The 16,014-nt window shown below is 41.2% G+C and overlaps 1 protein-coding gene across 2 annotated transcripts in view; it reads left to right on the top strand.

Annotated features, from left to right (window-relative positions):
* The window catches only part of COL4A3 (collagen type IV alpha 3 chain), a 97,230-nt gene that overhangs the window by 44,494 nt on the left and 36,722 nt on the right, over window positions 1-16,014 (top strand). For both annotated transcript variants that reach the window (XR_014511855.1, XM_083442563.1), the window contains exons 10-25: window positions 309-371; window positions 791-826; window positions 944-985; window positions 4,445-4,522; window positions 4,907-4,969; window positions 5,546-5,602; window positions 5,960-6,004; window positions 6,708-6,761; window positions 7,882-7,923; window positions 8,230-8,317; window positions 10,291-10,326; window positions 10,474-10,638; window positions 11,401-11,493; window positions 12,345-12,440; window positions 13,873-13,943; window positions 14,202-14,390. Coding sequence is in view for 1 of the 2 variants with exons in the window: in XM_083442563.1 (XP_083298689.1) it covers window positions 309-371; window positions 791-826; window positions 944-985; window positions 4,445-4,522; window positions 4,907-4,969; window positions 5,546-5,602; window positions 5,960-6,004; window positions 6,708-6,761; window positions 7,882-7,923; window positions 8,230-8,317; window positions 10,291-10,326; window positions 10,474-10,638; window positions 11,401-11,493; window positions 12,345-12,440; window positions 13,873-13,943; window positions 14,202-14,390 (1,218 nt within the window). In the remaining variant the exon portion in view is untranslated. The remainder of the gene's footprint in view (window positions 1-308; window positions 372-790; window positions 827-943; window positions 986-4,444; window positions 4,523-4,906; window positions 4,970-5,545; window positions 5,603-5,959; window positions 6,005-6,707; window positions 6,762-7,881; window positions 7,924-8,229; window positions 8,318-10,290; window positions 10,327-10,473; window positions 10,639-11,400; window positions 11,494-12,344; window positions 12,441-13,872; window positions 13,944-14,201; window positions 14,391-16,014) is intronic.

Below are 16,014 nucleotides of genomic sequence, written 5' to 3'. Positions count from 1 at the left end.
TAGACAGGCTTTTATGGACAGGAATGTAGCAGACCATAGAGGTGACAGTCAAAATATTTAACAGTGGAATCCTATGCATGTTTATTCAGAAGCAGAATGGGAATAACTCAATAGAACTTATGAGTAGGAGTGGACTGTTTGTCCTGTTTCTTCCACTTTGGTCAGTGTGAGGTCAGTGTGCAAGGCTGAAAATCTGAAGCTCCTTGGGCAGGGCTTGGGCTGCAGCCTAAGGGAGTGAGAGAAGCCTAAAAACAAACAAACAAAACCAATTAACGGAAGCATTATTTTTATTTCTTGTTGATTTAAAGGGTGATCCAGGACCTCGAGGATTACCAGGGCTGATAGGGCCAGAGGGCCCTCCAGGCTTTCCGGTAAGTAGAAAATCTGAATTTCCATGTTGATTAAAAATTGGTATGATTCAAAGGGCACATAAGACATAAGTTGCAACGTTCTGATGTTGGAGAGCAGAAAATTGTGCACATTAGCTCAGTGGCATGCAAAACATTCTGGCGTCACTAGGTAGCCCGGGAACTAGCCTTGAATACATTGATATTTTTATTGTGCTTGATTATCCAAGACTCTGCAGAAATCTGCTTTGGTGCAATTCTGAAAATGTAAATGACCTTTTCTGAATTTGTTCATATTTATAGCATGTTACAAGTAAGTATTATCATTTAAGCACCTCTTTCCTTATTCTGTCCCTGTTGGTTTTTTTAAAGGCAAGGTGGATGATGTTTCTTCCATAAAGCATTTCAGGCAAAATGTGTAATGTGTTTATCTGTACTTTTAGGGAGTACTAGGAAGACCAGGACTTCCAGGGCCAAAGGTATTTTCAGAATTGCAGTATCAACGCTGCTGAATTGCCCCTACTACCATTTTCCGTTTCCATCATTAATTGGGGCTTTCAAAACATTTGTTAAAGACATTTTGGTTTTGTTTGCAGGGTCTTATGGGTGTTAAAGTCATTGGTGCCAAAGGATTAAAGGTAAAAAAAAAGCACATAACTATACATACATTTCCCTGCTCCCCTCAAAATAACTGACTATTTTTGTTTTTCCACCAGCTAAGGGCATATCAGTAGCATGCAATAAATCCTGCTTTCTCTAGGGCACTTTAAGTCTTGGTCTTATTAAGAGTGCAGCTTTCTTCCTTGTGTTCTTACAGTTGCCAAATGAATTCTCAAAAACCAGATTGGCTATTTCACTTCACTTCAGGCCTGCTATAGGTGCTTTGTTCTCACAGTAGGGTCTATGTTACTCTTACAGGTAAGTGTCAGCTGTCCCAGTCTGCTGTACCTACCATTGATTCAGCTGGCAAGTGTAGTTTGCGTGTTCTGACCCAGAGACCTCCCCCCTAAATAAACACACATTTGACTCAAATTTTAGTTTTGGTTTTTGGCAGAATTTAGGTCTCAACTTTATTGATTACAGAAAGTGAGTGGTTGCATAGGCTCTGGTTCAACTAGCTCCATGCACCCTTGCAGGTAGCGCTGACCCAGAGCTCTATTATCTGTCGACCAAGGGTGAACACCTGAGGTAGGTGGAAGGCCTGGAAACAGACTATATCCACTCCCCAGATGCTCCCCTGGACTCAGGCACGGGCACAACCCCCTCTCAGGGGTTGACCAAATCAAGTTGAGTCCCTGGATTCCTTTAACGGAATACCCTTCACATAGGGATGGCAAGACTGTTCTCCCATCCCTATCACCTGAACCAGTGCCTATCCGCAACCTTACAAGTTGTGACGGTTTGCTACACGGCAGGCGAAACCCAAATGGCAACAGCCAATCAGCCAAGTGGGGAAAATTCCTGCCGTGTCCCTGTCCCAATTACAGACAACACACAATGGCATAGCAAGGCCAATCGACAGATGCCCTAAATATAGGGAGAGGTGGGCAGGTGTTCCGATGCATGAGCTGAAAGAGGAAGCTCTGGTCACGTGCATAGGCGTATATAGGTCCCTCAACCATTTATAGACTACACCCCATTGGCCAGATTCAACCCAGCAATGAGGGACCTACCAATTGGGTGTTGTGGCTGTCCAATATACCCACCCACAACACAGGAGGTCAGTCTCCAGGTCTCATCACAACACGTGCCCTCTTTGAGGGAGGACATGCTATCTGGGAAACACAAACAATTGCTGGGCCAAAGTATTGGACCAGGGTTTTTTTTGCGGCATTCCTTGGACTGAATTCTCTGTGGGAATAATGCCATGCCATGAACACTGTTGCATTTGTCAGGGTTGTCAAACTGCTACATGAAGCAGTGGCAAGGGCATTTTGGTGAGAAACTTGTCTTTAAAAGCAAGTTCTACCCCCTGCCCTAAAGAAAAGTAATTGGTATGCCCTGCTGAAGTTTGTTGAATTTCACCTTGAATATGAATATTTGAAAGGCAGTAATATTTGATCCAACTTAGGCGTAACACAAAAGGCTGTGGCAATATTGTAGAGAGCAATCACTAAAATAGTTGGCTACTTCAGAGTATAATGAAGAGGCAATTTTTGAGAAATTAAACAGTTGTCGGTTAACACAGTCTATGAGCAGCCTTTGCTTGAAAGCATCAGCCTTCCTGATGTGCTTTATATTATAATGTAAAATGCAGAATTAGACCAAAAATGAAATAACAGGGTTGTTCTGAATGACAAAATCAAACGGCCAAGCACCCTGTAAGAAAGAAAGGGTATGAAAAGAAGAATCTCAGAACTTCTGGTATGTTATATGCTCAGGACAGGACAGAGTTGGAGATAAGATTCTTGGCTAGAAGGGCTGTATCTCAAACCCAAGAATTTCAGCCTCGTATCTTTTTGCCAAATTATTTTCATGGTCAACATGCCATGTTAAGCTAGCATATTGTTGTGACTAATACATGACTTCGATAATGTAGAATATTTGAGCTGAATTTTTTAATTGGATCAGGTCTGCTTCAGTGGATTTTATTTGTAACGAATATCCATTAATGCTAAATGCATTGGGGTTTGTTTTTTTGTTTTGCTGCTTTTATTATATAATTGCAATGTTGCACAAATAATGCTTTAGCAAGCAGATTCAGCCGTTGTCTGCAAAACATTAAATACATGCATGAAAAGTGTGCTTTTCCTATAGAAAATAAACACCCATTTTCAATTGATCTGTTGTGCCTTCCTGAAGTCTCATATACTGCATGCTAATTTTGCCATTAGAGCATTTTTTAAAAAATAATATTTATTAAGGGTTTTATAGTTACAGAAGAAAAGAAAAGAAAAAAGAAAAGAACAATAAGAAAAAAATTAAGAGACAATACATCAAAAATAGAAGAAAAAAAATACATCAACACAACAATAAAAAGCAAAAACATTTAAAAACACACCCATTTTCCATTTCTTTATCTTTCAATAACTTATTTCCTCAACCTCCTCCCACCTCCCATTTTTGTATTCCAGTTAATAATTAAATCAGCAAATCCTTTCCATCTTTCACTGCTTTCTATCATTTAGTTGTCTTAATTTATTTTAACCTTATTTTACCATCAAAATCTTAAAGTTTATCTATACTTAAATCCTTATCATATTTCTTCTAAAGTCATATAATTTCATTCCATCATTTCCCAACATTCCTTAATTATGCTATATTACTCTGAATTAAAATTTAAAAAATTTTCCCAATCTTTTTCCACCGTCTCTTACCCCTGGTTTCGGATTTTCTCAGTCTTTTCTATCAGTTCCTTATAGTCCATCAACCTGGTGCTCTTCTATCCGAGGCTCTTAACTCATCTCCCTGTCCTGTCTGCAGATTTCTTTTGATGCCAAAGATTAAGTCCCAAAGGGTTTCCATCTTAGCAGCTCCTTGATTCCATCTCGACAAGTTGGCCCATACCCCATATTCGAAGCTGTAATCCAAAAGACGTTCTAGGACATACTCCAAAGATCCTTTGAGGCTAAAAGGCTCCGCATCTCCAATCTCTCCCTCAGTGCCTCCCTCCATAAGAAAATCTGCCCATTTCCCCTTCTTCAGTCCAGTTCTTTGTCTCGCTCACTCTCCTGCAGGTTTAAACAGTCCACAAAGAATTCCCCTCTCTTCTCCTGCTTCCAAGGGGGGGGGTCGATATCTTAAATGATGAAAATTTAATGTTTTATAGAATACTTTCCCCAGGCTTTAGCTTGCGACGTCTTTGCTTTGATCTGTTTACAAAACGGAAGGCGGACTTCCTGTTTAGACCTTCACGTTTCAAATGCCAAATTACGATGTTTAAATAATCCAATTTTCTGTTTTACTTACAAATAGTTACTTAGAGTCCAAATGTCCACAGGAAAAGTCGACGCTTTCTGGCAACAGCATATTTTTTAACCTCCCCTCCAGTCTTCTATTGTGAGCACATTTTATAATCCCTGGTATTTGGCATGTGCCATCCTAGCTGCCATAAACATATATGAAATAGCTCTTTTGATTTTTCTTTTTTACAACAGGGTGACAATGGACTAATGGGCCCTCCAGGACCAACTGGAACAGTTATCGTTACCCTAACTGGAGCAGAAAATATGACGGTAGCAGTATAATACTGTTAATGACCATTAATATAATAAGCATTCTGTATAGTTGTTCATCTTTTTCACTGTATGAGTCTCATCAGGGGAAAGGGTGGGGTGTAAAGTATATGTTAATAATATATAAATTTAAGAAAAAAATAAAACAAATAAAGTTTATATAGATTTATTTTAAAGAAAGTGTAGATATATAGATTTTTTTCTACCAAAGTGTGCAACACTTCTACCTCTTATGTCGGATTCCTAAATTCCATTAGCAAACATTCAGTTCGTATCTTTGTTTGTTCCTATGACTCAGTTAAAACGTATCTCTTTTGTAAGTACCATCTTTGTTTTTGGGTTCACTGAGTAAATAAATAAATACTATTATTATTTTTGTGACAGGAATTAAAAGGAAATAAAGGAGATACGGGTTCTCCAGGACCCCCTGGACCCCCTGGAGATTCAGTAAGTGGTATTGAATTAGCATTTCATACTTCAGAAGCTAGATAGTAAAACATTTTTTAAAAAAATAGCATATATTTGAAAGCTGCTGACATGACCATATATATGTACACTTTGTTCAACATATTTAATCAATATAGAAATACATTTGCTTACATGACCTCATCCTGAGGGTCATGGAATAAAATACAACTTGGATGTAGAACGCTGTGAAATGATGGCATCGCCTTAGATATTCTAAGCTACACTTTGTAGTAGTGCCCTTAATTCGGAAATAGCTACTTTCAAATATATATTATTATAAATGTTAAAAATCAGAAAGGGAGGGCAGCCAGGTACACTTGCCCTGGGCCTCAGAGGGCTAAGAAGCCCTGGGGGGTAGCGGTGCCAGTGGCCTGCCAGACTGACACTATCAAGCCAAGAACACCCTGGGCCAAACAGCTGACCAGGGACTCCCTCACCAGGCCTCAGACAAGCTCTGCACTGGCCTGCTAAAAATATAAAACAATATGAGTTGTGCATTCAGTGTAGCAACATAAATCTAAGGGATGTGTGTTGATTGGTAGATCTGTGTTTTAGGGCTCACCTGGAGATTTTCGAAGTGCAAAAGGAGATCCGGGAGAGGCAGGACCTCAGGTTTGTAAACCCCTCCCCCCTTTTGCAATTAATAGATATTTTTTTAAAAAAAAACAAACTACGGTACCTAGTGTTACAGATATTTCTTTTGTCGTCTAGAAAGGTTAACAGTACAGTTATAGTCTGAAAATACATTTTATGGTTATGAAACCCATACTGCGGTTGAGGAAACGATTAATACAACTACAGCCTGAGTCCATTGGATCTTTAGTTCCATATATCCAGCTTTATTAAACCACATTTTATTAGAATCATATATTGTATATAGGAAAATAATGATATTATTAGCATATTTTGTTTAACAACAACAACAACAATATATTAAAAAGTGGTTTGTTTGTTTGTTTGTTTAATTAGGGTAGACCTGGAAAGGATGGAGCTCCTGGTCCACCTGGCTTGCTGGTAACAAAGAATTTTAAAAAATGTTTTGTGTCAATGTACATTAGTGGTCATGGTCTGGGCTGGACAGAATGTAGGCTATTGTCTATTGGCAAAATAAATGGTAGTCTATATCTTACTCTCCAGCATCATTAAGGTGGATCAATACAGGAATTGGATAGCTTCCGGAGAAGAGCAGAGTAAGGGGCAGAATGGCTGAAGAGCTACTCCTGCACAAACTTTAATGTGTCCCCAGAAACCTCCTATAACAGGGTAGGAAAACAGAGGTCCTCCAGGTATTGTTGGACTACAACTCCCATTATCCCCAACCACTGGGAGTTGGAGTTCAAAAACAACTTGAGGGCCACAGGTTTCCCACCCCAGTCCTATACTGATGCAGTAATTTTGAGCGGTCAGTTCATGGAAGAGGGACACAGACCAGAAGCAAGACAAGAACCTGAATCTTCATGCAGATTTGGGCAAAAAAGGTTGCTCTAAATGTATATTGGTGCTGGAATGAACTGTGTCTTTGGATGCAGCTAGATTGGCAAAGAAAAAGCGTTTGATATGTGTTGTGTATGTGATATAACACTGTGACACCTGATGGCGCTGTGGAGCCCCATCTTTCCCTACCGGGTTTCCCTGTAGGAGTTCACAACGCGTTTAACCGAATCGCTTCTTTGAAGTGTCTAGATCCAGCCTTTATGTACAATTTAATTTCCTGCAGGGAGAAAAAGGAGAACAGGGTTTGCCAGGAAGGCCTGGGAAAGTTGGTCCCAAGGTAAAAGCTCTTGTTTTCAATATTGTCTGCTGCATTTTGCTTCCCTTATCAGTTCCAAAAACTTGGAATTAAAAGTATATTACCAGTTCAGCAAAAATGAAATACAATTTTTAATGAACACCAAATTTCTAAAGCAACAGTTTTTTATATTTTATTTTAGGGTATTTCTATCCCATCTCTCTGAAGCTCAAGGCCACTTAAAACTTAAGTAAAAAACCATCAGACTATGAATGAGTCATAACTCTGCCGGTACATTCTGTTCTTGGCTTACAAATGGATTCCTCATTCTAGTGTTTTTGAAGTTCATAAATAACGAGTACTTTGATAGGACAAAAGGTCGTAAGAATGTCCTTACAGGGTTTGACTACTGATAGTGGTAGCTGATGGTAGGGCAGAAGGAAGAGAGGTCAACAGTAGGCAGAGCCAAAGCCAGTGACAGGCAGAGCCAACTAATTCTTTTGCCCCACCCTCTTTCCTGCTGAGTTCTACCATGGCAATGATGAGCTAAAGAAGGAGGGAGGTAATAGCCAGTGCCACTCCTTAGATTGGTTGTAAGAAGGCAGGCAGGTGGGAGTTCATTGGGGGCAAACTAAGATTGGTGGGGCAATGCCCCATTTGCTCTAATGGACCAGTCTCAAGTGGACAATAGGTAAGTCTTTGCAGGTTTAGTTCACAGAAGCATGATGGGGATACTAAAAAAAAAACCCCAAATATCTGACCAGACCTGCATCATGGAAGAAATAGTTGACCCCTAGTCAATGGTTACATACCTAGAATAAGGACAGATAAACTTTGACCCTCCAGATATTTCTGAACTACAACTCCTATCAAACCTAACCATTGGCCATGCTGACTGGGGCTAATGGGAGTTTGAATCCAGCAACATATGGAGGGTCACAGGATGCTCAGCTCTAACCTATGCAAAAGAATAATCAAGCCAGAAAATTTTAGTCATTTTAATCTTTTTAAAAATGAACTTTCTAGATAACTTGCTAACTGTTTTTAACATGTAGACCAAGTGGCCACTAATCTATATCCAACGTAGTCAATAGGTTTCAGAATTCCATTGGATTTGAGAAATTAACATGTTTCCTATATTTCTTTCTGTTTTCTAATATAGGGACAGAAAGGTGAAATCGGCAGCAAAGGAATTCGGGGTCCAGTAAGTGCAAATTCCATTTGTCTTTGTATTTCACTGTAATATCATAAAATTAATAGACAGAGCCTGGTTTTAACATGCTGATCAGTGTCAGATGCCTGCTTCAGGATATGTGTAGCTAAAATTTTTTAATAGTGGCCTGTGTTTAGCTTCACATAGAAATCACATCATCAAAGGAATTGGGCTTACGATTTTAGCAAAACCATGTCATCACACAAATGCGCCACATTCATATTACATGCAGCCATGCCTTTCTCTTCATTATTTTTCTCTTCTTTTTTGTCTGTCTGTTCCCTCTTTTTATTTAAGACAGAGTATTATGATGAATTGCCAGGTGAAAAAGGAAACCAGGGCTATCCAGGAGTCCCAGGACTCAAAGGCCAGTTTGGAGCACCCGGTAAGAGAGCATCAAAGGTTTAAATAACATACCAGGAGCTTTCTATACTACCAGTACACTCAGATGAAGCATATTGACATCTGAAAACTACATCACACCATTGGCTTCTGGGTAGCAAGTGAGGATGAGAAAGAGGCCGTTGGGATTTCACTGCCTCTTCAGTGTTAACAGTCCAGCCCTATGAGATTAAAATACCTTGGGACTGAATATGAGGCCTACTTGACCTCAATGAGAGTGGAGCTGAGACTATAAAATGCCTGTTGGTCTCAGTATACATTATTAGGCTAAGCCTGCATACCTGTGAGTAAACCCCATTGAATTCAATGATGTTTCATTTTGAAAAGACATAGACTCATAGAATTGTAGGGTTGTGAGGGATCCTGAGGGTCATCTAGTCCCATTCCTTGATATCTCAACTAAAGCATCCATGACAGATGGCCATCCAACATCGCCTTTAAAACTTCCAGGGAAAGAGAGTCCACCACCTTCCAGGAGAGCCTGTTCTATTCTTGAACAGCTTTTAGTGTCAGAAATTTATTCCTGATCTGACACGCTAAATCTACGGGGCTGTGGTGACTTTGGCTCTCTCAATATTTTGTTTGAAGAGGACCCGGCTCCCTCCTTTTGGGTGAAGATATAGGCAAAGTAGGTGTTGAGCAGATCTGCCTCACACAATAACATTTCTCCATGTTCTCCACACAGAGGACATACCACTTGCTTATTCTTCCTCTTGCTCTGTACACAGCTGAATAAACCTTTGTTGTTGTTGTTTTAACCTTTCTTGCAAGCCTGAGCTCATTCTGAGCTTTGGCCCACCTGACCTTCTCCTGCAATTGTTGGCTATTCATGTAGACTCTTCCTTTGTGATTTCCCTTTTCCCACCATTTCCCCCATTTCTTATACATGTCCTTAAATATTAGGTCATATAAGCTACACTGATTCCTTAAGATGCCTCCCGCTTTTCTTTCTTGTGGGAATTGTCTGCATTTGTGCCTAAAATATTTCACCTTTAAGAAACTCCCACCCATCTATATTATTATCATCATCATCATCATCATCATCATCATCATCATCATTTATTTATTAAATTTTTATATCACCTTTCATCTGAAGATCCCTGGGTGGTTCACAACAGAAAATTTGAAAGTGAGAATACAACATAAATAATAGAACAAAAACAAACTAATAACCCCCACAAACATTCAAAAAGCCGTGAAATGTTAATCAGCCAAATGCCTGGTTGAAGAGAAGCTTTTCTGCCTGTCGCCTAAAGATATGTAACGAAGGTGCCAGCTGAGCCTCGCTGGGGAGAACATTCCACAAATGAGGAACCACCACAGAAAAGGCTTGTCCTTCCAGCGTGTTTGTTTCATGAGTCCTAAGTTTATCTTTATATGATGATTCTATTGTATATGTGGAACCCTTACAGGGGGTGATAATTAAAGTTTGTTGGTAACACTAGATTAATGTGCCAATCTTTACATTAGTTATTAAAACTTCAGGAACTTTCCAGTGCCTTCCAGGACACATTTGAGATAAGAACTAAGACCAGGAGAAGGGGTGTGTGTGTGTCATTTTGTATGAAATTATGCCAACTTTTCTCATGCCATGATAGACACTACAGAAATAAACCATAGACAAAAGTTCAGATTGGCACGCACCATTACAAACCTAGCAGCAAAGACATGTTTTTAGCAAACATTTAAAGGCCCATGCTGAATCTCTGTTGGAAGAGCATTCCACAGGGCTGGGCCAATGACGCTAAAAGCTCATGTTTATGTTGATGTCAAATGCACTTCACCAATTCAGGAGGGTGCCAGCAACGCTCCAGTGATGATTTCAGTGATTGATCTGGGGGTATAATGTAAATGTTTATAAGGACCTTGAACCTGGTCCGATAGCAGATGGGTAGCCAGTACATATTTGGCCGGCCGGCATAATATAGATATGTGATGAATATACTGTTCTTGCAGGACCACGAGGTCCCCCAGGTGCCACTGGAAGGCCAGGTAAGACCAATAAATTTTGTTTGTTTCAGAGATGTGAAGGAATTCTGGGATATTTTTTTTAAAAAAAGAAACATGAAATTAAATCTTCTAAAAGCACTGGTACAGAAAACATAGAAATGGAAGTAATACTTTTAACTCTTGCATTAGGTGTTTTGAGACCTGGTCCAAGAGGTCTAACAGGCTCTCCAGGCCTCAAAGGAAGTAAAGGAGATAGAGGACAACCTGGCATGAATGCCATTGGACCTCCAGGACTTCCTGGATTGCAAGGAAGACCTGGCCCAGCAGGATCACCAGGTCTTTCAGGACCACCAGGTAGAGCAAGATGATCATTATTTGTATGTAGCCAGAATGTTTTCATGGCATATTAGTGAAACTCTGGAATTAATCGACTATCCAGCTGAACTTCTTATGGCTAAAAGCAGCTACTACTGTTGCAACCATCCCTACAAAGGAAAGCAGAAATATTAAAGTAGAGAAAGTATGATGGCTTTGCAAATGATAGAAACTGGATTAAATCTAGTATATAAATTCATTGATTCCTATTCCAATAGCTTTGGAGTGAGAGACTGGCTAAGTTCAGATAACTATATCTCAACTTAATATGCAGTGTGAAAGTATCTAATTAGTCATCGTTTCCTGTTTCACCTTAACTGAGAAACTATGGTTCTCAGCTTCAGAACAAGGGAGGATCTTAAACCATGGTTTGATATTGGTTTCCAAAATATTTTTCTATATTATTGTGGCCTGCCCCGATTAACAAACTAAATAAATATGCTCATTAGTTAACCAAAGGTATTTTGTAGGTTGACCAATAAATGCCACAATTATTAGACATTCCCCACTGACTTCCCAAAGTGGTAAGAATAACTAGCAAATGTCAACATTTTCCAGTGTTTTGTTCTTTGCTATGACTTGAATGCACGTAGCCTGTGTTTCTTCCATGCTGTCAATACCATAGTATAGGTTCATCTTAAATCTGAGGCCCTTAGAAAACCCTAAATGGTTTTCTAAGAGGCTATCATGGTATTTGTGAGCAATGCATGAATAATTTGTGTCGTTCTCACCCATAAACAGGTATAATAACTTTTGAAAGAGGCCCACTGGGACCCCCAGGAACCCCAGGATGCATTGGACCTCCAGGCCTTTCAGGAGATAGTGGAGCAAAAGGTCAGTAGTCCTACTTGCAAATACATTTCCAATCTTAATAATTTGAGGGCGGCATGGTGGTGAACAGAAATCTTAACTATAATGATTATTAGACTTTGTCAAGACTACTTAGGCATAGAATATACTCAGTTCCTTTTCATCATGCTAAGGGCAATTAGACCTGATTCTGCTTTTCATTCTGAGCTCATAAAGGCAACCAAGCTGGCCCACGGTAGATTGGCTTCCTCTCTCTCCTTCCAAACAATAATGAGGATTTTACCCTGTACCAAATGCCAATATTTATATGAGCATGTGTGACAGTCAGTGTTGGACTTAGACTGGGGAGACATGGATTCAGTTTCCCAGTCAGGCTTGATTCTAACTGAGTGACCTTGAGACACTGTTGGGTTGCTGTGAGGATAAACTACGGATCCTCTAAGCTAGACTGAGCTCTTGAAGGAACAGTAGGATAAAAATCAGAGAGAGAGATAAAGTGTGATCTCTGTGGGCACTCTCTTTCTCACTGTTGACTAAAGGCTTGCCCAATAACACTAATATTTATCATTTTAAGGACAAATATTCTTTACTGGGGAAATTTGCCTCACTATCTGCTCCTAGGCTTAACCATATTGCTAAATATGGAAAGCTCAGGGGAATTAGATGCACAAACATGATTACACTCTTTCTCATATTATCTTTGTGTTTATATACATTGTAAATCGCCTTGTGATCTTTGAATGAAGGGCAGTAGAGAAACTTAATAAATAATCATCATTGCTGATAAATATATACAGTGCTGTAGGGCATGTGTGTTTTTGACATAGCAATAATTTACCAATGTCACCTTTAACAGAGGAATAATTTTACTGCAGGTGAAGAAGCAGGCCCATGTGACCAGTGCACCTTTTTGACGGGTCCACCTGGCCTTCCTGGTGTTCCTGGAGCACAGGGTGAACAAGGAGTTAAAGGTAAAAGAATCTGACAGTGCTTGAGAATTTCTAAAATATACCAAGAGCTCAGGGAAAGGGGTAGAATAGGGTGAAAAATCTCCAACTGGCAGTATATTCCAATTTATAGAACATTTTACCTTAGCCATTCTGATGTAGATCATAAATTAGTAATGTGGTTTTGCTTATATACTTTAAGAAGGGAGGTTTTAGAAATTATTAGGATAAATATATCCCTTATGATCCATCACCCTGCTGCCAGAGTGCCCTATAGAGTGCCCATAGTGCTAAAGGGCACAGCTGGTGTCAACAGGATTATAAAAAACGCAACTCCAGGACACCAGCAAACAGCTGCACACTGGCTTTGTATAATAAAAGTTTAATGCACTAGTGAGGAAAAAAGGTGCGTCTGGAATGGAGTATCTTAGATGAGGTCATGGCTGGCTGAAACTCTGTACTACAACATTTTGTTGTAGGTTCCAACTTGTATTCTACTTATCATTAGACTATGAGACATCTCCCTTAGGATATTATTGTTTAATATTCTGCTCAGGGAAAGCTAACCTGCCTCCACCCCATGCAACTAAGCACCTGCAGTGCTAGTGTTGGGAGGGCAGCTCTGTGGCATCCCCCACACCTTGCCAGCCACTTCTGTGCTACAGAGAAGGACCTACTCTGAGTTCCTATGCAGTGAACTACAGACATTGGCAGGAGCACAGACAGCCTTCTCCTGATTTCAGGATTTGGGCTGGCTGATATCAGAAGAGGCACTCTTGCTTTCAATGTCAGTCTGGTTATTTCTGTAGTAGTATATGGCCAGTTACTTAGGAGCAGGTGGAGCTTGTCATCCTGGGAAGGGGGCCCATCTATAAGAGAAGGAAAACTCTGGTCCTAAATGTCTGCTGCAGTTTGAAAGCATGCAGTACAAGTAGATAAATATCTACCGCTCTGGTGGGAAGGTAAACGGCGTTTCCGTGCGATGCTCTGGCTTCGCCAGAAGCAGCTTAGTCATGCTGGCCACATGACTTGGAAGCTGTACGTTGGCTCCCTCGGCCAGTAAAGCGAGATGAGCACCACAACCCCAGAGTCATCCGCGACTGGACCCAATGGTCAGGGTTCCCTTTACCTTTAAACCCTACACAAATCCAGAGTGGAGTCGCTAAGATGGTTGGATGGTGCTTTGTACACCTCCCGGCAACTCCTGCAGTCAAGCTGGCACCAAGCATATTGCTCTGTGAGGCTGAGATGAGGGGTCTTGCCTTGTGGGCAGCCCAGGACTTCCATACACACTGCCCAGGCTTGCATCCTGGAGAGCTCACTTCAGTGCTGCTAAATGCATCAGTTTGACTTCACCTCCGGAGGCACACTCCATTGTCTCTCGAGAGAGATGGATGCCAGCAACAATTACTTCAACCTTCCAGTTCTCTCTAAATCACTGTTTCTGCCATTACAGGTATAGAAGGAGCATTGGGGGCTAAAGGATCTCAAGGAACCCCTGGGATTCAGGGGCCTCCCGGCATTCAGGTACGGTTCATGTTAAATTGTTTTTAGAGTTGGTTTATATGTAGAGCCCTTTATAGTTTCCATCATAAAAAGGCCTCTACCCATTGGAGGAGATGGATGCTTTCACCTGCAGTAGCTGACAATGGGAAAAGCCTCTTTGCACACAGAATCATTTCACCACAATGCCTTAGTGTGCTGATTTTTCTGTACCTTTCATAGCATTTATATAGATTCAACGTTACAGTTCCTGTCATATTTTATTAACAACATGTGACCCAGGGACTTCCAGGTCTTCCAGGAAACCAAGGCCTTAAAGGATTGAAAGGTGAGCCAGGGTATGCAGAACCAGAAGGCCCAAAAGGAGACAGAGGAGAACCAGGACCAAGAGGAAGCTCAGGAGAAAATGGTGCAGACGGGTTACCTGGGAAACCTGGACTGAAAGGCTCAAGAGGCTCTGTGGGAGAACCGGTTAGTACCTGCTACTTTCACAACTAGCGCAATCATACTGATTTTTGCATTGCTTTCAATCCATTGAAAAATAAATAAGGCAACATATCTGAAGACATTCATCAAGGTACATGCACATATATTAATTTTTGTTGTGTGCCCTAATTCTATTACAACATCTGAAAAAGTCATGTGGAAATGTGCATGACTGCAGCCTATATGCAGCACAAATCTGTAGTGTTCACCAATTTCCCTTTTGGATTTAGCTGAATATCCACTTTAAAGTGTGTGGAAGGATTCAGTGTAGTCCTATGGCAGTCCTTCCAGCCTTCCCATTTGCCAGATGAAACAATCCCCCCCACACACTGTTCTCCTGACCCCACAGAGCCAGATTTGGGGGAGGAAAAGCCCTATTGCGCTCATGGAAGTCCTTGCACAGACTTCCAGTAGTGGGACTCAGTAGTTGAATCTGGCCTTATTTGTGGTGATCAAAATAAAATTGTTATGTTACTTATTTATGTGCCATTGCTGAATCATGGTGGCAAGTGCAGACTCCATCATGTTTCTAGCAGTGCATATGCAAAAAATCTATGTTCATCCAGGGTCTTTGCTGTAGGCACCAACCTTTGTTTTTGACTGTAACTTGTGGGTTCGAGGACCCGAGCCCCGCGATGTGGAATGAATACACACGGACACGTGATATAAGGTTTATGGGTAAGGAAAGGCCACAACTTTTATTGGTTACAGCAGAGAAAAGGTATTGGCTTAGGCATTGGATGTCCACAACAAAGGGGTTGAATCACCAGTAGGTGGAGCCTGTTGATGCCAATCCAACTATCGACTCTCCCCTGATGTCACCGAGGGTCGTGCCATGGCCTCCCACCAAGCAGGCATCGGACAGAATACACGACCGCCAGATTCCTTTAACGGAATACCCAAAAATTGAAGGCATAGGCGATGGCCATACCTAGCGCTTCGACACATCACAACACATTATTCCAATGCCTAACCGCCACCCGAGCCGAAAAGGCTCGCCGCCAATACCTTCAGAGCTGCAACCAATCCCTAACGCTATTGATGACACTATCCAACCACAAATCATTCCCCTGGTCCGTGAGATGGACACCATCATTCCGGTACAAGGCTTTGTCGCCAATCCAGATACAGTCATGAAAAATGACTCGGCCATTCAAAAATCGCACCCAACGAGCTATTGCCCGATTCAAAAGTTTCCTGGTTTTTTCGATAGCCATACAGTTCTGCGCACCGCGCCACACAGTTCTTATCAGGAAGGAGGACCAGAACACCGTTGTTCCGGGACACAACGCAACAATCCCCTCCAAATCCTTACGTATGCTCCAGGACAAATCCACGCTCATCCTATTAACAAGGTCATTCTCCCCCAAATGAATTATAAGGATGTCAGGGGGGCCAAAGGAGGCAACATTCCACCACAGCATAGGCATGAGATCCTCCCAACGCATGCCTCGTCTCGAAAACCAGGAAACGCGCACTCCAGGTGGCAGTCCACGATTAGGAGTGAGACCGCAGCTGACCGCCCGTGCACGCGCCCAATAGACTATACTGTGGTCGCAGATCCACACATTTTTCATGGGAAAAGCTGAGAATGAAAGAAAGAGAAGAC

Source organism: Podarcis tiliguerta, assembly GCF_965153285.1.
Source record: "Podarcis tiliguerta genome assembly, chromosome: 5".
Classification (NCBI taxonomy): domain Eukaryota; kingdom Metazoa; phylum Chordata; class Lepidosauria; order Squamata; family Lacertidae; genus Podarcis; species Podarcis tiliguerta.
This window is presented reverse-complemented; position numbering and strand designations above follow the sequence as displayed.